We start from the raw sequence: 27,533 nt of genomic DNA on the forward strand, positions 1-27,533 counted from the left end.
TGACCAAACTGGCCAGAAAGTAATGGCAACTCAGGGCTGCCTAATAATAGAAAATAAATGATTGCCACATAAATATGAATTTCATTGATATTAATATGATCCTGCCTTTTTCTGTCAAGAAGCCTTAAATAATGAGTAAAAAGAACTCTATTTCTAGATGTTTCCTGCAACGCGGTGGGATGGTGGTATTGTCACTGAACTAGTAACCCAGAGACCCAGGGCACTGCTCTGGAAGCATGGGTTTGAATCGCACCACAACAGAAGGTAGAATTTGAATTCAGTTAATAAAAATCTGGAATTAAAAAGCTAGTCTAATGATGGCCATGAAACCATTGTCGATTGTTGTAAAAACCCATCTGGTTCACTAATGTCCTTTAGGGAAGGAAATCTGCTGTCCTTACCTGGTCTGGCCTACATGTGACTTCAGACCCACAACAATGTGGATGACTCTTACATGCCCTTTGAAATGCCCTAGCAAGCCACTCAGTTGTATCTAACTGCGACTAAGTCAATAAAAAGGAATGAAACCGGACCACCCGGCATCGACCTAGGCACTGGAAACGACAAAGGCAAACCCAGCCCTGTCGACCCTGCAAAGTCCTCCTTACTAACACCTGGAAGCTTGTGCCAAAGTTGGGAGAGCTGTCCCACAGACTAGTAAAGCAACAGCCTGACATAGTCATACTCAGGGAATCATACCTGACAGACAATGTCCCAGACACTCACTATCCCCGGGTATGTCCTATCCCACCGGCAGGACAGACCCAGCAGAGGTGGCGTCACAGTGGTATACAGTAGGGAGGGAGTTGCCCTGGGAGTTCTCAACATCAACTCTGGACCCCATGAAGTCTCACGGCATCAGGTCAAACCTGGGCAAGGAAACCTCCTGCTGATTACCACCTACTGCCCTCCCTCAGCTGATGAGTCAGTACTCCATGTTGAACAGTACTTGGAGGAAGCACTGAGGACAGTAAGGGCACAGAATGTACTCTGGGTGGGGGACTTCAATGTCCATCACCAAGACTGGCTTGGTAGCACCACTACTGACCAAGCTGGCCGAGTCCTAAAGGACATATCTGCTAGACTGGGTATGCGGCAGGTGGTGAGGGAACCAACTAGAGGGGAAAACATACTTGACCTCGTCCTCACCAATCTGCCTGCTGCAGATGCATCTGTTCATAACGGTACTGGTAGGAGTGACCACCGCACAATCCTTGTGGAGACAAAGTCCCGACTTCACATTGAGGATACCCTCCTTCATGTTGTGTGGCACTACCACCGTGCTAAATGGGATAGATTTCGAACAGATCTGGCAATGCAAAACTGGGCATCCATGAGGCGCTGTGGGCCATCAGCAGCAGAAGCAGAATTGTACTCGACCACAATCTGTAACCTCATGGCTCGGCATATCCCCCACTCTACCATTACCATCAAGCCAGAAGACCAACCCTAGTTCAATGAAGAGTGCAGGAGGGCATGCCAGGAGCAGCACCAGGCATATCCTCAAAATGAGGCGTCAACCTGGTGAGACTACAACCCAGGACTACTTGCATGCCAAACTTCATAAGCAGCATGCGATAGACAGAGCTAGGCGATCCCATAACCAACGAATAAGATCTAAGCTCTGCAGTCCTGCCACATCCAGCCGTGAATGGTGGCGGACAATTAAACAACTAACTGGAGGAGGTGGCTCCACAAATATCCCTATCCTCAATGATGGGGGAGCCCAGCACATCAGTGCAAAAGATAAGGCTGAAGCATTTGCAACAATCTTCAGCCAGACGTGCCGAGTTGATGATCCATCTCGGCCTCCTCCTGAAGTCCCCAGCGTCACAGATGCCAGACTTCAGCCAATTTGATTCACTCCGTGTGATATCAAGAAGTGACTGAAGGCACTGGATACTGCAGAAACTATGGGCCCTGACAATATTCTGGCAATAGTACTGAAGACTTGTGCTCCAGAACTTGTCGCACCCCTAGCCAAGCTGTTCCAGTACAGCTACAACACTGGCATCTACCCTGCAATGTGGAAAATTGCCCAGGTATGTCCTGTACACAAAAAGCAGGACAAGTCCAACACGGCCAAATACCGCCCCATCAGCCTACTCTCAATCATCAGTAAAGTGATGGAAGGTGTCATCAACAGTGTTATCAAGCGGCACTTGCTTAGCAATAACCTGCTCAGTGACGTTCAGTTTGGGTTCCACCAGGGCCACTCAGCTCCTGACCTCATTACAGCCTTGGTTCAAACATGGACAAAAGAGCTGAACTCAAAAGGTGAGGTAAGAGTGACTGCCCTTGATATCAAGGCAGCATTTGACCGAGTATGGCATCAAGGAGCCCTAGCAAAACTGAGGTCAATGGGAATCAGGGGGAAAATCCTCCGCTGGCCGGAGTCATACCTAGCACAAAGGAAGATGGTTGTGGTTGTTGGAGGTCAATCATCTGAGCTCCAGGACATCATTGCACAACTTCCTCAGGGTAGTGTCCCAGACCCAACCATCTTCAGCTGCTTCATCAATGATCTTCCTTCAATCATAAGGTCAGATGTGGGGATATTCGCTGATGATTGCACAATGTTCAGCGCCATTCGTGACTCCTCAGACACTGAAGCAGTCCGTGTAGAAATGCAGCAAGACTTGGACAGTATCCAGGCTTGGGCTGATCAGGGGCAAGTAACATTCACGCACACAAGTGCCAGCCAATGACCATCTCCAACGAGAGAGAATCTAGCCATCTCCCCTTGACATTCAATGGCATTACCATCACTGAATCCCCCACTATCAACATCTAGCGGCTACCATTGACCAGAGACTGAATTGGACCAGCCATATAAATACCGTGGCTACAAGAGCAGGTCAGAGGCTAGGAATCCTGCGGCAAGTAACTCACCTCCTGACTCCCCAAAGCCTGTCCACCATCTACAAGGCACAAGTCAGGAGCGTGATGGAATACTCTCCATTTGCCTGGATGGGTGCAGCTCCAACAACACTCAAGAAGCTCGACACCATCCAGGACAAAGCAGCCTGCTTGATTGGCACCCCATCTACAAACATTCACTCCCTCCACCACCGACGCACAGTGGCAGCAGTGTGTACCATCTACAAGATGCACTGCAGCAATGCACCAAGGCTCCTTAGACAGCACCTTCCAAACCCGCGACCTCTATCAACTAGAAGGACAAGGGCAGCAAATACATGGAAACACCACCACCTGCAAGTTCCCCTCCAAGTCACACACCATCCTGACTTGGAACTATATCGCCGTTCCTTCACTGGTGTTGGGTCAAAATCCTGGAACTCCCTTCCTAACAGCACTGTGGGTGTACCTACCCCACATGGACTGCAGCGGTTCAAGAAGGAAGCTCACCGCCACCTTCTCAAGAGCAATTAGGGATGGGCAATAAATGTTGGCCTAGCCAGCGACGCCCACATCCCATGCATGAATAAAAAAAACTCTCTATCCATACAGAATTGATATAAAATTGATTGAGTTTTATGATGAGGTAATAGAGAGGGTTGATGTGGGTAATGCGTTTGATGTGGTGTACATCGGGAAGATTTTGGTGTCGTGGTAATTTCACTGAACTAGTAATCCAGAGGCTAATGCCCTGGGGACATAGGTTCAAATCCCAAGACAGCAGCTGGTGGAATTTAAATTCAATTAATTCATAAATTTAATTAATAAAAATTCAGAATTGAAAGCTAGTCCCAGTAATGCTGCCATGAAAGTATCTTTGATTGTTCTGAAAACCCATCTGGTTCAATAATGTCCTTTAGGGAAGGAAATCTGCTGTCCTTACCTGGTCAGGGCTATGTGACTCTAGACCCACAGCAATGTGGTTAACTGCCCTATGAAATGGCCTAGCAAGTCACTCAGTTGTCAAGCACAATTAGGGTTGGGTAACAAACTCTGGGCTCACCAAAGACACTCACATCCCATGAAAGAATAAAAAAACATGGACTTCCAAAAGGCGTTTGATAAAGTGCCACATGACAGGTTTCTCAGCAAAGTTAAAGCCCATGGAATAAAAGGGACAGTGGCAATGTGGATACAAAATTGACTGTGTGACAGGAAACAGAGAGTAGTGGTGAACAGTTGTCTTTCGGACTGGAGGAAGGTATATAATGGGGTTCCCCAGGGCTTGGTATTAGGACCACTGCTTTTCTTGATCTTATATTGATGACCTAGACTTGGGAGTACAGGGCACAATTTCAAAATTTTGCAGATGACACAAAACTATGAAGTATTGTGAACACTGAGGAGAACAGAGATATACTTCAAGAGGACCTGGACAGGCTGATGGAATGGGTGGACAGGTGGCAGATGAAATTTAATGCAGAGAAGTGCAAAGTGATACATTTTGTTAGGAAGAACAAGAAGAGACAATTTAAAATAAAGGCGATGCAGGTGCAGAGGGGCCTGGGAGTATATGTGCACAAATTGTTGAAGGTGGCAGGGCAGGTTGAGAAAGCAGTTACTAAGGCAAATACAATCCTGGGCTTTATAAATAGGGCTACAGAGTACAATAGCAAGGAAGCTATTGTGTACCTTTATAAAACACTGGCTCAGCCTCAACTGGAGTATTGGGCAGGATGTGAAGGAATCGGAGAGGGTGCAGAAAAGATTTATGAGAATGGTTCTAGGGATGAGGAACTTCAGTTAATGGAGAGACTGGAGAAGCTGAGGCTATTCTCCTTTGAGAAGAGAAGGTTTACAGAGGTTTTCAAAAGCATAAGGAGTCTGGACAGAGTAGATAGGGAAAAACTGTTCCCATGGGCGGAAGGGTTGAGAACCAGAGGACCCCGATTTAAGCTGAATGGCAAAAGAACCAATGGCGACATGAGGAAAAAGCTTTTTTTTAACGCAGTAAGTGGTTAGGATCTGGAATGCACTTCCTGAGAGTGTGGTGGAAGCAGATTAAATTGTGGTTTTCAAAAGAGAATTGGATAATTATCTGAAGAGAAAAAATGTGCAGGGCTACGGAGACAAGGCGGGGTAGTGGGACTAGGAGAGTTGCTCTTGTAGTGAGCCGGCATGAACACGACGGACTGAATGGCCTCCTTCTGTGCTGTAGCCATTCTTTGATTCGATCATCCAGGCCGACTTGGAGTATTGAATTTAACATTTTCTAGAATTTAACGTTTTCTAGAATGCTTAGCTCCTGAAATAACATGTCGCAGAAACTTGGCTGCAGTAGCCTTGGTGACCACTACAGGATGTTAACACCACAGCAGACATTGCTTGTGCTGCAGAACAAGTTTTTACAATGAGTTTACAATAGTTTAACAAACTAAAATCTATCTTATAACCCTGATCCCATAATATTCTATCTATAGATATGGCAAACGGCTCCTCCAGGCTTTTGCCTTGACTATTTCAGTCATTTAAAAAGGATTTCACATATCCACATCTGGCAGTAAATTCACTACCTGTTGTGATGCACACTAGGCAGTCCCAGATTCAATAATATTCAGATCTCAGTCATAGTGCTGGCCGAGACCCTTCAATTGCTTTCAGCTCCCAGAGAACTAGGGAAAGGGAAATACTGCTCCCAAGGATCTCTGCTAGAATGTAAGTGTGCGCAGATTTCAGATGAAGATAGGATCAGGCTCAATTATGAACCCTCCCTCGTCCAGCCCATCCCCCACAATGATTGAATGGCCTGTCTACATTCATTTATGTGAAGAATAACCACTTGAGTGAAGTATTGGAGATCCATGGACACTTGTGAAACTGTGACCCAGCATTGACCAGAACATCCAGAAAGACAAAAACAGGATCCCTGTCGTGCATCTATTTTTATCACATTAGGAAATAATGTATCAGAATGTATTGCAGGTCTTGATGACCCCAGCCAGCTCAACCTGAAACTATTGATTTTCCCAGTGTATCATTGCCGATATTTTGATGAAGTGTGACTATTTACTGTAGTTTTCCCATCAATCCTGCTTTCCTATAACTGACTTTTATGAGATTATTTGCCTGCTGGTCTTGAGTAGCAATGGCACCAGGGTTACCTCTTTGAGGTCCAAAGATACCGCACTGAGTCGTTCATTTTCAGACTGGACGTTGACCACAACTGTCCTGGCTTGTTTCAGCTCTGTCTGCAGTTCCAGAATCTTACTGAGGTAATACGCCTCCTTCGATGCAGACTCCTGCAGAAGAGTCTCCTCACGGGTCTCACCATCTTCTGCGACTTTACGATGGTTCGAATAGGCCTGTCCAAACGCCTGAAAAATAAATGCAATGACATCTTTAATCCTTTTTGATTGTGCGCACTCAAGATCATTGAGCATAACTTGCAATCAGTTAATAAATAACTTTACATATGGAGTTATAGCTATCCAAGTCGATTTTGTATATGGTATGACATGTAGCTGGGATTACATTTCAAGGTAGTAAAACATTGCAACTGCTCGACATTATACAAAATATGAGGGCTGCAAAACAGCAATAAAACCAAGATCTGCTGATCTGATAGAACCCTGAAAATAATTCTTTATGCCAGCAGTGATGACAAGTACACATCTGACAGCTTGAAAAGACATGAAAAGAAAAATGTGCATATCCTGGACCCATAAGCAACTTGCTAGATATATTGTTACGAACAAGGTAGGAGTACAATGTCTTTTCTAATTCCACTTCTCCACGGGTCACAACATATATTTAAAAGTTTACCCTGTTACCGATACAGCCAATCATATACTCTATTTTTTTATCCCAGAATAAAATACATCAACCAGGTTTCTGCGCGAGGGGGCGGGGAGAGAGCGCGCGCGAGGGGGCGGGGAGAGAGCGCGCGCGAGGGGGCGGGGAGAGAGAACGTGTGCGTGCGCGACGGGAAGGAGAGAAAGAGAGCGCCCGCCAACTGGGCGGTGAAAGAGAGCGCGCGAGGGGCGGGCAGAGAGAGAGAGTGCGCACCGACGGAGTGGAGAGAGCGTGCAACTGGGTGGATAGAGTGGCGTGCTTGAGGGGGCAGAGAGAGAGAGCGCTTGTGCGACGGGGCGGGTTGGAGAGAGAGAGAGCGTGTGAGTGGGCAGAGAGAGAGAGACAGACAAAGAGTGAGTGAGGAGAGGGGACAGTGAGGGGGGGGCAGGGAGCAAGAGAGTGGTGACAGAGAGAGGCACTCAGAAAGGCACTGGTTAATCAAGGATGGATTTGTTAAGGGAAGATCTTGTTTGCCCAACTTGACTGAATTTTTTGAAGAAATAACAAGGAAGATAGCTAAGAGTAGTGCAGTTGATGTGGTCTGCATGGATTTTAACAAGGCTTTTGACAAGGTCCCACATGGCAGACGAGTTAGAAAAAAATCCCATGGGATCCAGGGAAATGCCGCAAGGTGGATACAAAATTGGCTCGGTGGTAGGAAACAAAGGGTAATTGTTTTAGCGACTGGAGGGCTGTTTCCAGTGGCTTTCCGCAGGGCTCTGTACTGGGTCGCCTGCTTTTCGTGGTATATATTAACGATTTGGACGTAAATGTAGGGGGCACGATCAAGAAGTTTGCAGATGACACAAAGGCTGGCCGTGTAGTAGATAGTGAGGAGGATAGCTGTAGGCTGCAGGAAGATATTGATGGTCTGGTCAGATGGGCAGAGAAGTGGCAAATGGAATTCAACCTGGAGAATTGTGAAGTGATGTATTTGGAGAGGTCAGAGAAGGCAAAGGAATACACGATTAATGGGATTATACTGAGAAGCGTAGAGGAGTGAGGGACCTTGGAGTGAATGTCCACAGATCCCTGAAGGTAGCAGGACAGGTCAATAAGGTGGCTAAGAAGGCATATGGAATCCTTTCCTTTATTAGCTGAGGTATAGAATATAAGAGCAGGGAGGTTATGCTGGAACTGTATAACTCATTGGTTAGGTCACAACTTGAGTACTGTGTGCAGTTCTGGTCACCTCATTACAGAAAGGATGTAATTACACTAGAGAGGGTACAGAGGACATTTACGAGGATGTTGCCGGGACTGGAAAATGCAGCTATGAGGAAAGATTGGATAGGCTGGGGCTGTTCTCCTTGGAAGAGAGAAGGCTGAGGAGATATCTGATTGAAATGCACAAAATTTTGAGGGGCCTGGATAGAGTGGAGGTGAAGGGCCTATTCACCTTAGCAGAGAGTTCAGTGACGAGGGGGCATAGATTTTAAGTGATTGGTAGAAAAATTAGAGGGGAAGATGAGGAAAATTCTTTTCACCCAGAGGGTGGTGGGGGTCTGGACCTCACTGCCTGAAAGGGTAGTTGAGCCAGAAACCCTCAACTCATTCAAAAGGAGTCTGGATATGCACCTCGAGTGCCGTAATTTGCAGGGCTACGGACCAAATGCTGGAAGATGGGATTAGAATGGGTGGATCTTTTTTCAGCCACCACAGACACAAAGGGCCAAGTGGCCTCTTTCTGTGCCTTAAATTTTCTATGACTTCTATGAGAGGGGGGACAGAAAGACAGAGAGCGTGTGATGGAATAGAGAGAGAGAGGAGGGAACAGAGAAAGAGAAAGGGGGGACAACACGGTGGGAGGAACAACCCAGAGAGGGGTGGACGGCACAGAGAGCCTAGGAAATGACACTGAGAGGGGGGGGGACGTGGGGGGGGGGGGGGGAAACAACGCAGAGAGGGGGAGGGATGACGCAGAGAGGGAGAGGGATGGCGCAGAGAGGGAAGGGACGTCATAGAGAGGGGGAGTGATGACACAGAGGGGGGGGGGGAAGGGAGACAGACACCAAGAGATAGAGGAGGGAGAGAGAGCGAGCAAGATCACTTCTGACAGATGGACATCTATCTTGAATACTCCGCATCGCTACAAGTGTACGGACAGGCATTGAGTACTTGTGCAAGCAAAAAAAAAGTGCCAGGTATCTCGCTAAATCAGTGTCCAACTTAATGACCAGAGAGTAAGTCAATAAATTAGTCTTCTCATTTAATGCACATTTGTTGGTGTTTTGATTAATAATACGAAAAACTTTTAATACCTTTCTTTCCGAAAATGTCTCACCGGCCCTCTATGTAAGACAAAAATTGTAATGTGGTCCCCCATGTGAAAATGTTGGACACCCCAATCCAAGCCTTTAACCTTGTGTTTTAAAATAATCTAGCAGCTAGGTTATTTTAAAACACAAGTGAAAGGTTTGTGTTATCTAAACTCATTTTAAAGTGGAAAAAGTCACTTTGGGAATGGCTCGATTTCTGCGCTCTGGCACGCGTTACATTCACCTGGGACACAAGGTCAGTGACGTGTTGAAAGTTACTGGACCTTTATTTCTATATAAATGTCGCAATTCTGCTGCTATCCGTTTGGAACCACATTGTTCCAGAACTTGTATTGAGGGGAAAACAGGCAAGAAAATCCAAGGAATCTCTAGAAGTCAGCACTGTAGGTTCCTCATGAATACAAGAGTATGGTGTAATGGGGTTGAGTGATCTTGGCAAAAACAGGATGCTGATGACCCATATACAATAGTTAGTAAATACAATGTAAAAGATAGTTTTAATAAACCTTAATCAATGATGAACTGTCTATAATTCCTTAACAAAATCCATGCTGCATTTGCAGTTTAAAAACTGTTGGGGAAGACGTAGTAAAAATGTATTATGTTTCAATGACCATGTTAGAAACAGTCATTAACTGATTTTGTTTTGCTACAGATTGGATTAAATGACAAGTCTTACAAGTATATTAAAGATCAGTAACTGCAATGTGCATCATTTACTATCCAGTTTGAGGGCAGATAACCTGAGTGGCCAATGTCATTTGAAAGTTGTCTATATCATATAATTACATTATGTTCAAAGTGCACCTTTGTTAACAGGTAAAAGATTCGGCTTGGATGTAAATTGGTTAATCTGGAGTACAATCGTGCAGATAGTGACTGAACATTTTGTAACTGAATAATGCATGCAGTAACAACTGCTCAACTTTTTTCAGAAAAGCTTTTTGTTAATAATTATCTTGTCAGAGCTGAATCGGAATAGACAGTGATAGATTGAGATATCGACATAAGCAAATTTAAGAGAATCACATTTTTGCAGGAACTGAAGGGCGCTCTTGATTTGTAATTGTGTTTATTGAATTTTATCACTAGCTTTGGTGAGTAAATGATATTTTGTCAATGAGAAGTGCTGTTGTTTCTGTGTTTTAGAATCAAGGACCTAGTTTAATAGCCCATCGAGATGAATAAACTAGTCTTGGCTACCTACTGTTAATATCTCTGTCCATTCCTGTCCGACTCTGCTTTTCTGTTTTACATGATTCTTCTGAAGTAGTATCTGCTTCATCCTATAAAATTCTCCTGATTTGGAATTCACTGCCCTTTTGTTGGCTGCCCTGTCTTCAGACACATATTATAAGAAGGTGGAGAAGTTGCACAAACATTGATCATCAGAGGTTAAATTGTCTTGTGACAGATATAGATTGGCTATACACTTTACATACAGATTAAATGTTCCCATGTCCATGGCTGAGTGAATAATTTTGTCAAATGTCCATGGTGCAACATGTCAGTGTCTATCCCTGGGTATGAATCAACAGACACCAGCAGCACTCCAGTACATACTAATGCTGGTTTATGAATCACCAGATACCAGAGGTCAAACCCAGAACCTGTCCTTTATGACTCAGTACTACACTGCACCATTAGGAGGGAGAATAATTGTTTCTCACATGACGCCCCAATCTTGCTCACACTTTGCATCTTATCAGGCAGGATGTTTTTTTGAGACTGATTATTTCAATATCCAGATTATGGATTAGCTAGAATTGAGTAACAGCATCTGGTACATCATCACCAGCAAACCACTGAATCTGAGGAAACACCAAGAGGACTGGCAATAAATGCTGCAGTTCAGGAGCACTTTTGGTCCTGGATCAAAGGGATTCTGGATTCCAGAATCATTTATTAATTCAACCAATGGTTCTCAGAAAATGTTTTCACCGTCAAATAACTCTACAAAACAAGGCAATGAGCTGTACTGAGGATCAGAATACTTACTGCAAAGAGAAGCCATTCCCATCACTGTGCACAACCCATTTTGCTGTAGCTGAAGATATATCCTCCTATGCAGCCAGTCACACCCACTAACTATTAATGATGGGAAAATTTACTGCAATTGTTTAGTTCAAGGGCCACATAGGACCTACTGCATTGTAGTTATGCACAGGAGCATCTTCATTACTTCTTGCATCAGGATCTTTGAATCTACAGGATCAGGCTCTCACATGCCCTATAGGAATGCAGATTTGGAATCTATTTGGTTTATCCTTTTGCCACAAAAAATATAAAATAATTTTGTTAATCTCAGAGGTCAGTTATTTGATGTCTGTAGCAGTTAAGTTTATAGTTTTAAAGCTTGGTGATCAAACCACAAAAAAGATACACATGCGTTAGAAATGGTACAGAAAAGAGCAACATAATTCAAAACAAGTGTAATGAGGAAATGTTATGAGGAAAAATTAGAGAAGATTAAGCATCATAGTCTAGAGAGAAACAAAAACAAGAAATGCTGGATTCACTCAGCAGGTCTGGCAGCATCTGTGGAAAGAGAAGCAGAGTTAATGTTTCGGGTCAGTGACCCTTCTTCGGAACTCTTTCCACAGATGCTGCCAGACCTGCTGAGTGAATCCAGCATTTCTTGTTTTTGTTTCAGATTTCCAGCATCCGCAGTATTTTGCTTTTATTATAGTCTAGAGAGAGGCAGCTAAAGGCTTGTCTAAATATATACAAGTTTGATATAGATAAGATAAAATAAGGACAAGATACTGTTAGTATCCTCTTCAAACTTGCAATGACAGAAACTAAATTTGCATGGATTGAGGACTGGTAAACAGACAGAAAGCAGAGAATAGAAATAAATGGGTCATTTTCAGGATGGCTGGGTGTAACCGGTCAAGTGCTGCACGATCCATGCTTAGGTCTCAGTTATTTACAATCTATATCAATGACTTAGAATACGGGACCAAGTGTAATATATCCAAGTTTGCTGGGAATACAAGGCTAGGTGGGAAAGTTACAATTTTCCTTTCAAAAAACCATGTTGACTCTGCCTGATTGCATTATGATTTTCTAAATGTCCTGCTACTACTTCCTTAATAATGGATTTTAGCATTTTCCCAATGCAATACAAATGCTTTGGTTTTATCTTACAGCATAGAAGGAGGCCATTTAGCCCACATCTGTGCCAGCTCTTTACGAGAGCAATCAAAAATAATCCTACTGTCCAGCTCTCTTCTCACAGCCTTTGTTCTTCCTCTGCATCAAATACTTATCCAATTTGTCTCTAAAATATGCAAGAATCTCTGCATCAATCACTGCCTGGCAAAGTATTCGAGACTTCAACAACCCTCAGTGTAAACAAAATCCCCTATTCTGACGCCTCACTCTTGGTGATAATTTTAAATTGATATCTTATCACCCACTCTCAACCAGGGGAAATAGATTTTCCCTAGACACTTCATTAATAAGTTTCAATCTTCTCTTCACCTGTGCCTTAGTGGAAATAGTTAAAGCATCTCAGGTTTTTCCTCACAACTAAAGTTTCCTTTTCCTTGCCTCATCCTGGTGAATCCATGCTATGGCTTTAATGTCCTTTCTATAATAGGTGACAATGCCTGCACACAATACTTGAACTATAACCTATTATTTTATATTAATTTACCATTATTTCAGAAAGGAGGAAAAAGAACTTGCACTTATATAGCACCTTTCACACCCTCAGGAAGTTCCAAAGCACTCCACAGCCAGTTAGTACTTTTATAGTCTAGTCCCTGTGGTAATGTAGGAAACACAGGAGTCAATTTGCTCACAATACGGTCCCAAAAAAACAGCAATGTGATAATGTCCAGATAATCTGTATTAGTAATGTTAACTGAGGGAGAAATATTCGCCAAGGATTGTGACTCCTCCACTCATTAAATAATGCCACAGGATCTTTTACAATCATCCGAGAGGGTAGACAGGGCCCTGGTTTACCGTCTCTCCTGCACAAAGTGTATTCCCTTTGTGCTGCACTGAAGCATCAGCTTAGATTATATGCCCAATTCTCTGGAGTGAGGCTTGAGCACACAACCTTCGGCTTCAGAAAGAAGAGTGTAACAGATGAGCATGAAGAAAAAAGAGGACTTGGGGGAAAATACTGCTATATAGCAGGGTTTCAAGGCCAGAACCATTTAAGAACCAGTGACTGCTGTAATTGTAGGACGGTAGGACTTTTCTGGATGAATGAACTAAGATTTGTGGAAGGGCCTTCCTCATCGATATCAATCTCACAATCTCAAAGGTGGGCATCTGCCCAGACTCCACTACTAACCATTTACTTCATCGAATGTAAACATACAGTCATAGAGTCGTACAGCATAGAAACAGGCCCTTCGGCCCACTGCGTCCATGCCGACCATAATGCCTATCTATACTAATCCCACCTGCCTGCATTAATTCCATATCCCTCTATGCCTTGCTCATTCAAGTACCTGTCCAGATGCCTCTTAAATGTTGCTAATGTTCCTGCCTCCACCACCTCCTCAGGCAGCTCATTCCAGATACCCACTGTTCTTTGTGTGAAGAATTTACCCCTTTGATCCCCTTTAAACCTCCTCCCTCTTACCTTAAATCTATGCCCTCTAGTTTTAGTCACCCCTACCATGGGAAACAGGCTCTGGCTCTATGCCTCTCATAATTTTATATACCTCTATCATGTCCCCTCTCAGCCTCCTTTGCTCCAGGGAAAACAGACCCAGTCTATCCAATCTCTCCAAACCAGGCAACATCCTTGTGAATCTTTTCTGCACCCTCTCTAGCTTAATCACATCTTTCCTGTAGTGCGGCGACCAGAACTGCACATAGTACTCCAAATGCGGCCTAACCAACGTTATGTACAACTGTAACATGACATCCCAACTCTTGTACTCAATGCCTCGGCCGATGAAGGCAAGCATGCTAGACGCCTTCTTCACCACCCTGTCTACCTGTGTTGCAACTTTCAGGGAACTATGTACTTGAACCCCAAGGTCTCTCTGCTCAACAACACTCCCCAGGGCCCTGCCATTCACGGTATATGTCCTGCCCTGGTTTAACTTCCCAAAATGCACCACTTCACAGTTGTCTGCGTTAAATTCCATTTGCCAATCCCTTGCCCACTTTCCCAGTTGATCTATATCCTGTTGTAACCCTAGACAACCTTCTTCACTGTCCACTATACCACCAGTTTTGGCGTCATCTGCAAACTTACCAATCATGCCCCCAACAATCACATCCAAGTCATTAATATATATGACAAACAACAGAGGGCCCAGCACCAATCCCTGCGGCACACCGATGGTCACTGGCCTCCAATCTGAAAAACAACCCTCCACGACCACCCTCTGCCTCCTATCACCAAGCCAATTTTGTATCCAATTTGCTAGCTTACCCTGGATCCCATGTTTTCGAACCTTCAGCCTACCATACAACGTCCATCGCCCTGCCCTCGTCAATCCTCTTGGTCACCTCCTTGAAAAACTCAATCAAATTTGTGAGACATGATTTCCCATGCACAAAGCCATGCTGACTATCCCTAATCAGACCATGCTTTTCCAGATGCATATAAATCCTGTCTCTCAGAATCCCTTCCAATAACTTCTCCACTGATGTAAGGCTCACCGGCCTGTAGTTCCCTGGCTTATACCTGCTGCCCTTCTTAAATAAAGGCACAACATTAGCTATCCTCCAGTTTTCCAGTACCTCACCCATGGCTAACGATGATACAAAAATCTCTTCCAGAGCCCCAGCAATCTCCTCCCTTGCTTCCCATAGCATCCTCGGATACACCTAGTCAGGCCCTGGGGATTTAGCCACCTTAGTGCGCTTCAAAACCTCCAACACCTCCTCCTTTGTAATGCTGATATGCTCCAGGATATCGCTGTTCCCTCCCTTGAACTCACTAGCTTCCATGACCTTCTCCATAGTAAATACTGACGAGAAATATTCATTTAAGACCTCACCCATTTCCCGTGGCTCCACACATAGATTGCCACACTGATCTTTAAGGGGACCTACTCTCTCTCTAGCTACCCTTTTACTCTTAATATACTTACAGAATCTTTTAGGATTCTCCTTTATCTTATCTGCCAGGGAAATCCCATGGCCCCTTTTTGCCCTCCTAATTTCCTTCTTATGTGTAGTCCTACATCCCCTATACTCCTCAAGGGACTCGCTTGATCCCAGCTGCCTATACCTGACATATGCCTCCTTCTTTGTCCTGACAAGACCCTCAATATCCCTCGTCAACCAAGGTTCCCTAAACTTGCCAGCCTTGCCCTTCCATCTAACAGGAACATTCTGGCCCTGAACTCTTCCTATCTCACTTTTAAAAGCCTCCCATTTGCCAGACGTCCCTTTACCTGCAAACAGCCTCTCCCATTCAACTTATGAGAGTTCCTGTCTGATGCCATCGAAATTAGCCTTCACCCAATTTAGGACTTCAACCCGAGGACCAGTCCTATCCTTTTCCATAACTATCTTGAAGCTAATATAGTTATGGTCACTGGTCCCAAAGTGCTCCCCCACTGACACATCAACCACCTGCCCATCCTCATTTCCTAAGAGGAGGTCGCGTGTCGCCCCTTCTCTCGTAGAGCCATCCACATACTGCTTCAGAAAACTATCCTGGACACACTTAACAAATTCTTTCCCATCTGATCCCTTAGCACTAAGGCAGTCCCAATCAATATTAGGGAAGTTAAAATCACCTACTACCTAACATACTGCCTAATTTCCTAAAATCCAATATTCAGCACAACACCTTCTTTATTACACCTGCACCATTGTAGGGTTCTCTGGTTTAAATTTACACAAATGCATAGAAATTCTTCCATGTCTCACATTAACCCTACATGCAAAGTTACAATAGTTACATGTGTGTGTTAAATTCATGGAGAAACTTCACAGCCTCAAAGAGTTAAGAGGGTTTGGACTGAGGGGTATTCTACTTTCTGGTATTTACAGACTAATCTGTATTTATTTTACATTGTTATGAGTGGTATTCATTTTCCTTTCACTTCCTCCCACAATTTAGTGGTTTGCAGTTAAGTCATCTGACTTATAATGAGGCTTGTTTGAAGAGAACACAATAGAATATGCAAAGTCAGCTTTTATGGCAGTTTTGTGGACCATATTCTCAGTGACAAGAGTTTATCAAGAAATAATATGTACCAGGCACATTGTACAGGTAATATTTCAGAAGGACACAAATCACCACGTCAGTGGCTCAGGAACAGGATACAACCATCAGATTATTACATTTTTACTTCTGTGTCTTAGATTTGATTGCAGAGAGTCGTTGATCTTGAGCTGGGTGCAATATCATCGCTGGGAATTTTCTAATGGCTTCGCCTACTCCTCCTCCATAACTCTGACAGAAAGCTCACGTACATATGAAACTCCTGCCAAAGTAATGGCAGTGGAGCTGGAGAAGCTCCATGGAAATTTCTGGCAAATGTGGACCTGGATTCCAATGCAGTCAAGAGAACCTAAAAGTCTATGTACTTCTGAGAAGGCGGAACAGTGCAGCAAATTAGAAATATGAACGTAACTCTAGTCCAATCCAGATTATTGGGCAAATCTTTCCCCTTTGTGACTGTGTTGCAGCGAATGAGGAGATGGACCTATCTGTTCTGGATCCTGTGTTCAATTCCAGCCCTGAGAATCTTCTGAGAAGGGATTTTTGTATTTTTTTTGTAGTGTGCAACCTGTTCATTTCAATGCATGCCCACAGCCTCAACAGGACAGCCTGTGTGCAGCCAGCACAACACTTCCTGGGGTTTCTGTGCATCTATGCATGCACTTACCTTAGAGAAAACACTGGAGAGATGTAGGATGAGATTTTAACTCATTAAAACCCATCCACTTACACAGAGTTACAATTGGTCCCGTATTGTTCGAACAAGAACCCTCATTCATGGATAAAAGCTACTCTTTGAAAGGGAACACCAAAGGACACAGTGTTAGAGGATAATCATCATCTCATTTTGATTAAGTTTCCTTTAGTAGCACTGGATTAGATCTGATCAAGGTTTAAACAGCAGGATGCTTCAGTGCTCGCTGTGTTACCCCTTTCAGTGCATACAAAGTTTTTCACTTCGAAAGAAGCCATGGTTTTCCTTCTCCACAGCAAGATCCACTACACAAAGACTGTTCACAAGATGTTCACAAGAGAGTGGTATAATAAAGAGTCATAAAATTAGAGAATTTCATTACGTTTAAACAAACAATAAGTTCACTAATTGTTAGATCTCCAAATGCTGTCTTGAGCCATGCGTCAGTCTGTTGTTAGAAGTTTGTGTTTTTCCCAGGGGAACAGGGCAGGGCCATTTGTTTTATTATTCTGTACCTTCTGGGAATGACTGAATGCAATCTGTAATTCTATTGCAAATGTTGACTAAAATAATTGTTACAGACAGGTGGAAAAGGGTGTGGGTGGTTCCCTCTGTTCATCTCCCAACTGGCCGCAATCGTATTTTGTTAAAATGCCGTGTTAGCCCGCGAGTGTCTTTCAGGTCAAATAAACAGAGAAATGACAGGTTTTACCATAGGTTTTAAAAGAAAAATACTTATTTTTATGCAATTCCCAAAATGGACACAACCTCACCCATGCACACATTCACAAGAATCGGCAGATAGAGAGAATAAGGGCAAGTAGTTTAAAATTCAAAGTGAGGTAGGTGTTCGTGGTTTACAGTAAAGCTGTTGAATTTTCTCAAGAGGACAGTATCTTTTAAAGGTGCAGGCCTGGGTGTTTGTAGTCTTGAACTTGTTGAGGTGTTGTAGATTTTCTGGTGGTTAAAACTTCAGACTGCAGGTGACATTAAGTTCTCTGCCGCAGCAAGTCAAAGTGTAGAATTAGCAGCAGGGCTTCTTCCTTGCTTGGCTGTATCTCTTTCACAGTCCTTGGCTGGACTGTTTCCTGAAGGTGTTGGCTTGATCTCCCTTTTTCTCTCTCCAGAGGTTTACCTTTCTCGATAAAAATTCTTCACATTCAAGTTTCTGTTGGAAGACGCATGGCCCGCACCTCTGGTGTGAGCGCACAATGGACCAGGATGTGGAGACCATAACTATCAATTGATGTCTGAATGGGGATCATTCTGTTAACACGGTGCTATTTCACACCTATTCAATTTTGGTTTGAGCTGAGTCCATCTGTCTCCAGAATCCTTTGTTAGTTCATTCATGTTGATAAGAATCATTAATATGCAATTGTGCTCTTTTCAATTTCAATGGGTTCTCCCCAGAGCTACTTCAGATGAGGTTAATGAGTTCCATTCTTGAGGACAGTTTTGTTGATTTCCAGTACAGGAGGGGTCATGTGACCACTATTCCATTTTGACTGTGGTACAAGTGTCCATGTTCTTGTGGTTTTGTTTAATATTTGGTATTTTTAATTCATGATTCTTCCATTTCAGTGTTTATTTCATCACAGCTCCTCTTGTGCATGACAAAATATTTTATTTAGGAAAAAAGTATAATTTTTGCAAAAGACATTTCTTTCTTCAAAACTGAAAATGCATGCTGAATTATTATGTCAAATGCGAAACTTGTTTACATTTTCATCACTTTTGGATGCTCTCGAGCACCATACAATTTAACAGCTCAGAAGGCTCATTAATAGAGAAACCCAAAACCCAGCTCTCTCCTTATGACCTTCTTTCTTCCTCTGCTTCAAATATTTACTCAATTTTTCCCTAAAAAACTTAATGTTCTCTGCTATAACCAGTCCCCGTGAAAAACATTGTATGCTCTAGAAACTTTGTGTAAAGGAATTTCTCCTACTCTCTTTTCAGTCCCTCGTTGATGATTTTAAATTCATGACACCTATCATTTACCTACAACCAGCTTCCCTATTTACTATCAAAAAAACTTCACAATTTTTAAAAAAAACCTCCAATAGCTTTCGCTGCCTCAGTACAAATAAGTCAGTATATGCCAATGTTTTTAAACCACAGATTCCCATCACGGATATCATCCTGCTGAATTGACACTCTGGACTAACTAGTATTTTTGTATAAATTACTCTTGTACTTAATGCAGCTGACCTTTTTTATAGCTCTATCTGTACCCTCATTTTCAGGGAATTAATGTATTTGAATCCCTAAGTCCCTCTGTTCATCCACACCCTTCAGTGTCTTTCTATTGAGTGCATACTTCCATTCTTTCCTAATATTCCTCTCAAAATATTATCACCTCACACTTAGCCACATTAAATTGTATCTGTAACTTGTCTGTGTATTCTGCTAACCTGCCTGTATCTTCCTCAAGTCCCTTTCACCAAACCCCCCACTTTCGTGTCGTAGCAAATTTTGGGATTGTGCTCCCTTTTCCCCCAAGTCCAAATTATCCCAGTACTGATCTGCTGGGATACACCACTTCCCCTTCTCCAATCAGCAACACCTATTTACCCTAATTATTTGTTCCCTGTCTGTCAACCAACTTTCTATTCATGTTGCTGCATTTCCTCTGATATCATACACCTCAATTTTTCTAGCAAGCCAGTTGTGAAACGCAACATTCATTTTTTTCATCATCTCATTTTAATTCCAGATTTTTTTTCTTATTTTGTGGTCTTTTCCCCAACAGGAGACTGTTGATAGCCAAACAATGGAATTATCAACTATTCTACTGGGCCAGAAATTGCTGCAATGGCAGATTTGGTGGTGAACGTCAATTGGAATTTTTTGCTCGCCATTAACATCGGACTACATTCATGCCACAAACTGCTGGACATCAATTGGATTATGGCACAGCGATAGTAATGTTGCATCTGAGACCTTGTGAATATTGTGCCCAATGCTTTATCTTCTTGAATAAAGAGAAAAAGGAACAGAACAAACAGCAGAGAAAGAAATAGAGTCAAAGAAAATATATAGACAGAAAGAGGATAGAATGGGAAAGAGAGTAAATTATGAGTTAGAGAAGAGAGACAAAAAGGAAAAGAAAGAAAAAAATTAAAAGAGCAAGCAGAAGACAGCAACTGTAACCCAGTTGTATTTGTGAATTGCTGTTTTGGTCCTTGAAAAGTTAATGAGTAGCTGTGTGAAATGTGCATTTTTGATTCACAAAGTATAGAACCAGCCATCCCGTCTAACGTGATCAGGAACAGTGGAACACCAGAGGAACATAGCAACTGCTAGACAAAGAAAAAGAGTAAGGTTCATCTAGTTCGCCTTCAACCATCCTGGTAACCGCATGATACAATGACTAATAGACTTGCTGTTCAATTTAGTTCAACACCCAAATATTTCTCCATAACCTTGCAGGTTAGTCCTCTTCCTGTACACATCCAGATGCTTTTGAAATTTCCTTTGGAATCTAATTCCACCACCCTTTCAGGTAGTGCATTCAAGATCTTAAGAACCCTCTGTGGAAAAAAAATTCTCATTTCCCCTATGGTTCTTTAGCCAATTATTTTAAATCTGTGACCTCTGGTTACTGACCCACTTACCAGATGAAACAGTTTCTCCCGACTTGCTCTACCAAAACTCCATCATAATTTTAAATACCTCTATTACTTAACTTTCTCTGCTTTAAGGAAAACAATCCCAGCTTCTCCTATCTCTCTATGTAATTGAAGTCCCTCATCCCTGGAGCAACCCAGTAAATTTTTTCTGTACCCTCTCCAAGACCATGACATCCTTCGCAGCATGGTAATTTGTAAAGATTTAGCAATGACTTCCTTGCTTTTGCATTCAAAGCTCCTGTCTACAAAGTCAAATATCCCGTTCACTTTCTTAATTGCTTAATAAACCCAGCTACCTTCAAAGATTTGTGAATACACACCCTCAAGTCCCATTGCTCTCACACCTACCTTAAAATAATACCATGCAGATTATACGGGCTCTCCATGTTGTTCCTCCCAAAGTGTATTACTTCATACTGATCTACATTAAATTGTACCTGCCATGTGTCTGCCCATTTCACCCATCTGTATATCCTCCTGAAGTCTGCTATCATGCCCACTATTTATTACATTGCCAGTAAATAACTTGAGGGAAGTATTACAGAATGATTAAATTCATCATAATCTAGGTTTCTGAAGTACTAAAGACCAGCAGCAGGTATTGTTATGCGTGCATCCATTTTTTTGTTAATTTTTTTTTTGGAAGACTTGGGTTTTAAAACTGAAAAGGATTCCATAGATACTGGAACTTTGTGGGTTTTAAAAAAAAAGTCATCAGAATGTCTCTTGGACTGAGCTTCTAAACAATAATTACTGGAAGAATCATGGAGTGCTAAAAACAAGCCCTTACTGGAAGGCACCTGTCTTCAGATAATTACCCAGCAGGGATTTTTTTGGACTTGGCTTACAAAGAAGTGACAGGTTAAGATTTATAGGGGGTCAGGAGGCTTGACTCCAGAAATGTTTTTGCTTTCACTTTGGACAGGCAGTTGGGTGTGTGGACAGTGTTAAAAAGACAGTTGGAGAAAACCTGCCAAGGGAGCAAACCCCAACTCAGTATGTTCCAACTCTTTGAAAAGCCTGCCAGTTTTTCCAACTCTTTGAAAAGCTCTGAGAAGCAAGTGTAAGAAACATACTGAAACTATTGCTGCATTTTTCCTGCAAAGCCTGCCCAAACTGATCTTCAATGTCGCCTGACAAGAACTATTCTACGAAGATCCTAGTGACAGCCATCTACCCACATTTGAGATGCCAAACCAAAACAAAAGATATCTGACATCTTTCCATATCTTTACTTTTTACTTCAAGAATTGCAAGTATCTGGCCAAAGTATTCTTTTTGAATGTTTTTTTTTTGTTTAACGAGCTCTAAAGAGTAAATCGCTGTTTTTTCAGTTAACTGGTGTGTGTGTGAGCGACCTAAGGTAAAAAGGAAACTTTTATATTTCAATCTGTGTGTTTATGCTTTGCTTTTGACTGGTTAAGACTTGTTTTATAATAAACTGATAATTTTGTTGTTTCGTAAAGAAACTTGGTTGATGTATTTTATTCTGGGATAAAAAGAGTCTATGATTGACCGTATTAGTAACTGGGGAAAAATTTAAATATATGTTGTGACCTGTGGAGAAGTGGAACCAGATAAACGGTGCACTCCTCCCACCTCAGTTGTAACAGTATGCAAATTTAAAAGGACTAATTTCAATGAAATGAGAGAACAACTCAAGCAAGTTGGTTGAGGGAGGTTGTTTAACAACACGTCATCAGAGGACAAGTGAAACACCCTTGAAGTGTAGAATGCTGAGTACGCAGGACCAGCAAATGCAAACTAAACAGATGTGACCTTCATAGATTAATAAACTAACACACAAACAAAAAGGGAAAAATGGCCTATATAAATTCTGCAGCTAAAAGTAGGCTGGACTTCACTGGTATGAATACAACAACCGACAGAAACATGTTAAAAGAGTGATTAGATGGTTAAAGAGAGAACAAAAGCATAGCTGCAGACACAAATTGCAAGTCAGAAGTCCCTTCAAGTATTGAAACAGTAAGAGGGCAATCAGAGAAGATGCAAGAACCAATAAAGCTCAAAGCAGAGGACAAAGACGAGTAAGCGTACCGAGTGTTTACTTCCTCCAAGTATTGGCAAGGTTCGAAATAAGCAATATGCTTCCCTAAACAGAATTAACCTATGGAAAATCAAGACTTCAATATAAAGAATATGGTCATCATGGACTGGTAAAAGAGTTCAAAACCAATGAACCTCCAGAGATAAATAGTATGTACTGAAGACTGCTTAAAGGTTCTAGGGAGGAGATTTGTGAACCATCAAAATGGAATAACCTTGGGTTGTTAACCCTCCAGTACTGTCCTCAAATGTCCAATAATTGAAGATTAATTTCCAGCACATGGGTGGGAGCAACCAGAGAGAAAAATCATAGGTGCATTGAAAAAAAATTCTTTCAACAATTTTGCTTATTAGTTATAAAAATGCTGGAATTGGAAAAGAAAAGGTTGTTTGACTGACAGTCAATTAGATAATGAAGAGTCTGTTGGTCTTCCAATTGACATTGGAAGGCGTTGCCCCATGAAAATGAACAAGTTACGTGACCAATGGGGGAAGCATAGGGTAGGGCAGTTGGAGGGAGGTGATGTGATAAACATCCAGAATTACATCCACCCAGAGTTGACAACCCAAATAACTGGAAACTGGGGGAGGAAAACAGGCTATTGCAGTGCCCATATTCAAAAAGGGAAACAAATCTAACAATGACTACAAGCCTATTAGAATGATTTCAATCCCATGTTAAATAATGGAATTGATTATCAAGAGTAAGCTTAAAAGGTATCTGAATAATAGCAGTCAACATGGTTTCAGAAGTGGAAGATTCTGCCCGACCAAACTCCTTGAACTATTTGAGAAAGTGACAACCCAAGTGGACTGTGGATACCTGGGCATCTGGAAGACATTTCACAAAGTAAACTTTTTGTTAAGCTAAAATCTGTGGGGATTCAGGGCAATTCCTGGATAAGGATTGGGATACGAAATTGGCTGAAGGGTAGAAAATAACAGCTGCTTGTTAAAGAAGTTACAATCAGATTGGGAGAGGTATTAATTGTGTTGCCCTAGTGGTCAGTGTTTGGACTGCTAAATGGTTCTAATTTACACCAATGATCTGGACTCAGGAACTCAGTGCAAATTGGGCAAATTTACAGATGATACCAATAAGGGAGGGATCAGGGGATTGGAAGAAACAGCTCAGAAATTACATAATGAGTTACCCAAATGGGCAGAACAATGGCAGATAAAAGTAACATATTTTACAAAGAAAGGAAAATTAGCAACACATATAATCCATGGATAAATATGAAAAAACGTAGGAATCTTTGTAAACTCCAACATGCTCAACCAAAGCAAAGCATCAACCAACAGAACCAAATGAACTGTGTCATCAACACAGTAAAATACAAGTCAGAAAAAGTCATCATCAAACTGCACAATGCTCTGGTCTGAGCACAATCTCAAAACGCCCCAAAGTGCTTTACAGCAAATGAAGTGCTTTTCTGAAGTGTAGTTACTGTTGTAACGTAGAGAATATTGTAAAGGTAGATAAGATTGCAAGTGGTATGGAAAAGGTAAATCCAGGAAATTTAATTAAATGAGTTTGAAAAATCGGTCAAAGGTCATGAGTTTCAAACTAGTTCCTGATGATGATTCCTAAATTTATCATGAAGTTCTTGTCACAAAGAACATTTATTAACAGATGGAATGGACTATTGAACAAAGGTGGAAAAACAAAACATGGGAATCACTTAAGAACAAATGGCATGCTGCAGCAGGGAGGGGATCTTGGGGGTCATTCTTGATAGATAAACTGAGATTGGGTAAATGATATTCCCCATTCTCCAAGAGGATCTGCCAGGTCCAGACCTCTTTCTTCTAGTGCTGCGAGCAGGGAAAACAAAATGAAATTACCTTGTATTAACTGTCGCTGGTGACTGACATGTCCATCAGTCCACATTAATACAGGCCCTAATGGAGTAATACTGATTGATTACCTAGTGCTACAGCCATTAACAGTATATTAGATCGAAAATACTGAAGGTTCAAGTCACCTTCAACTGCAATCTGTAGACCCCTGAAGCACCTTGGGTTTGATTTTGTTAAATTGACTTGACCATCATATGCACACTTGCCAGCAAATCTGTCATAACATGGATCTGCCACATGTTTCTCTGAAAGAACATTACACCAAGATAATTTATTACTAAAGAATTGGCAGACCCCAATGAGAAGTAAAAAAATAGTCAATTTTTATCCAGAGTGCACTGCACACGTACAAAGACGATATGGAAAGACACACAAATTTGAGTACCAGATGGCCATGAATGGTTTGTTTTTGACTTGTATTTTTTTTTTACAGTATTGTGAAAAGAGTAGACAAGAGGACACATGCAGTTCACAATGATGCTCTGGGATGGTGGGCCGAAATGATCAGGTTTTTATCCCACATGAATTATATATCCAAAACCCAGGTGCCATCATTAATGTATCAAGGTTGCAATCATACTTAAAGCATCTTTAATAATATTGAATTTCATGCGCATATATTTAAACTGCTGACAGACCTGCCTGTGGGTAACAGTCTATTCGATCCAAAAGGTTGCAAGGTCAAATAATGTGCCTCTATCAGAATATTCATTACTTCCCTGCCGAGCTGCATGATAGTAATGAATATGGTTTTAAAAAATTAAGAGGAGCTGAATTGCTTCATATATTGAAAGATATCTATCAGAAATGATATCTCTCAGAGTGCAATTTCATAACAAATGTAGGATCAGGATGCATTTGCATTGCTCCTGCAGTTATAGAGAAAGAAAAATTTGTATTATATAGCACCTTTCATGACCTCAGGGTGTCCCAAAGTGTGTTACAGGGAACAAAGTACTCAAAGTTTCAGATCAGGCTTTAAATCTTGCATTTTTAATCATTAAGAAACCATTTCAAACGAATACTAAAACTGGTAGCACAACTGCAGCCTTACAGCTACATTAATTAAACAATCATTTAAAACTCAATTCCTAGCAAGCAATGCTTTCAAACAATGGTGGGGGGGAACGAGCTTGACTATGTTCAAGACTTGAGGCAGGCAGTGTGGTCACTGGGTTTAGTTTGAGTATTTTCACCAGTAAAGATGGACAGACTTGCATTTATATAGCACCTTTCACAACCACCAGACATGTCAAAGCACTTTACAGCCAATGAAGTACTTTTGAAGTATAGTTACTGTTGTAACGTAGAAGATTCGGCAGTCAATATGCACACAGCAAGCTCCCACAACCAGCAATGTGATAATGACCAGATAACCTGTTTTTCTTTTGAGATGTTGAGTAAGGGATAAATATTGGCCAGGACACCGGGGATAACTTCCTGCTCTTTTTCAAAATAGTGCCATGGGGTCCTTGACCCTCCGCTGCAGAGGGCAGACGGAGCCTTGGTTTAACATCTCATTTGAAAGATAGCACCTCCAACAGTGCAGCACTCCCTCAGAACTGCGTGGGAGTGTCAGCTTTGATTTCCTGCTGTCCAATAGAGATAAACACATCATAATTTAGATAATGCACTTTAATGTTGTGCTATACACTTCTGCTGTGATGCCCTGAAATAGTTGTTCAAATTACTGCCTCCAGTAGCATCACCAGTGTATCACACTGTATCGCTATATGCTCACTCTCTCCAGCACTTCACCTGTTATTAAGGACACATATTATAAAGATTGCATGTCAACCTTACAATATATGGCAATCATGTAATACAAATTTCAATGGTTTAGGGCCAGAGTGCATGCTATGGACAGACCACATCTGTTTTTGTAAAATGTTTAAACAGAAATTTTAACTACACAATGGAGCCAAGTTGTCTTTATGCGCTGTGAAGTAACCTTTCATAAGAAACAGGACTTTTCACACCTTTAGCTTTGAGTTCTGTAAGCGAATGATCTAGAAGATGAGAAAACTGTGATCACCATACTTAGTGAGGACAAGGGTGGGGCTGGAAAGAGGAGTCAGCTGTGACAGGTGCAGATGTGCAGGGGAAGAGGTCTCCCCAATTTAAACAAGGTCAGTGAAAAGTGTGCAAAGTAACAAGTCACCTGGGGACCTAGGTCGTGTAACTTGAGGGAGGACTAGGAGAAATTCAGCATGTTAATCATACATGGGGTTGGAGGAGGGGTGGTGTATCACATGGAAGTAGGCAAAGAATAGACCAAACAACACAATCTCAACTCTCACGATCATTAGTTCCAGCGAAAGCATGCACTAATTGGAGGCACACAACATGGCACAACAATGTTTCAACATCACATCTCATCGAAACTGAGAGAACCTCAGGCACCCTGCCTTATTGAAGGAGTGACACAGCTGGTGGCAAAGTCCTTGCATAGTTTTGATTCACTGCTGTCAGAGATGTCTGTGCTAGGCCACTTGCCCAAATGGCACACAGGCAACACAATGGCAACACCCAGGCCTTTGTTAAACAATGCCAAAAATCCATATGCCAGCCTGAACACTGATGGGGAGAGAGAAATATGAGCAAGCCAGTCTTCCGTTTACCTACTTCACCGAGCTGCTACTCTGGGTTAAGGTTTGGTTCACAGGAAGAGGTAGCCTGCTACAGAAGCCGACTTTTGCATCCAATGCAAACAAAAAAGTAAAAGCAAAATACAGCGGATGCTGGAAATCTGAAACAAAAACAAGAAATGCTGGAGTCACTCAGCAGGTCTGGCAGCATCTGTGGAAAGAGAAGCAGAGTTAACGTTTCGGGTCAGTGACCCTGCTTCGGAACTAGCAAATACTGGAAATGTCAAAGGTTATAAGCAAGTGAGCCGGGGGTGAGGCAAGAGATAACAAAGAAGGTGGTGTAGATTGGACAAGCCACATAGCTGACCAAGCGGTCATGGAGCAAAGACAAACAATATGTTAATGGTGTGTTGAAAGACAAAGCATTAGTACAGATGTGTTGGCTGTCACACTACACTTCAGTAGGCCTGATGAAAGATCATCAACCTGAAATGTTAACTCAGTTTCTCTCAACAAGATGTTGCTTGACCAGCTCTG

At 42.1% G+C, this 27,533-nt stretch overlaps 1 protein-coding gene across 2 annotated transcripts in view; it reads right to left on the reverse strand.

Moving 5' to 3' along the window:
• Window positions 1-27,533, reverse strand: part of bicd1a (bicaudal D homolog 1a) — a 298,487-nt gene that overhangs the window by 174,901 nt on the left and 96,053 nt on the right. For both annotated transcript variants that reach the window (XM_068050823.1, XM_068050822.1), the window contains exon 2: window positions 6,021-6,233. In XM_068050823.1, coding sequence (XP_067906924.1) covers window positions 6,021-6,233 — 213 coding nt within the window. The remainder of the gene's footprint in view (window positions 1-6,020; window positions 6,234-27,533) is intronic.

This window comes from Heterodontus francisci, chromosome 18, assembly GCF_036365525.1.
Source record: "Heterodontus francisci isolate sHetFra1 chromosome 18, sHetFra1.hap1, whole genome shotgun sequence".
In the NCBI taxonomy this organism is placed as follows: domain Eukaryota; kingdom Metazoa; phylum Chordata; class Chondrichthyes; order Heterodontiformes; family Heterodontidae; genus Heterodontus; species Heterodontus francisci.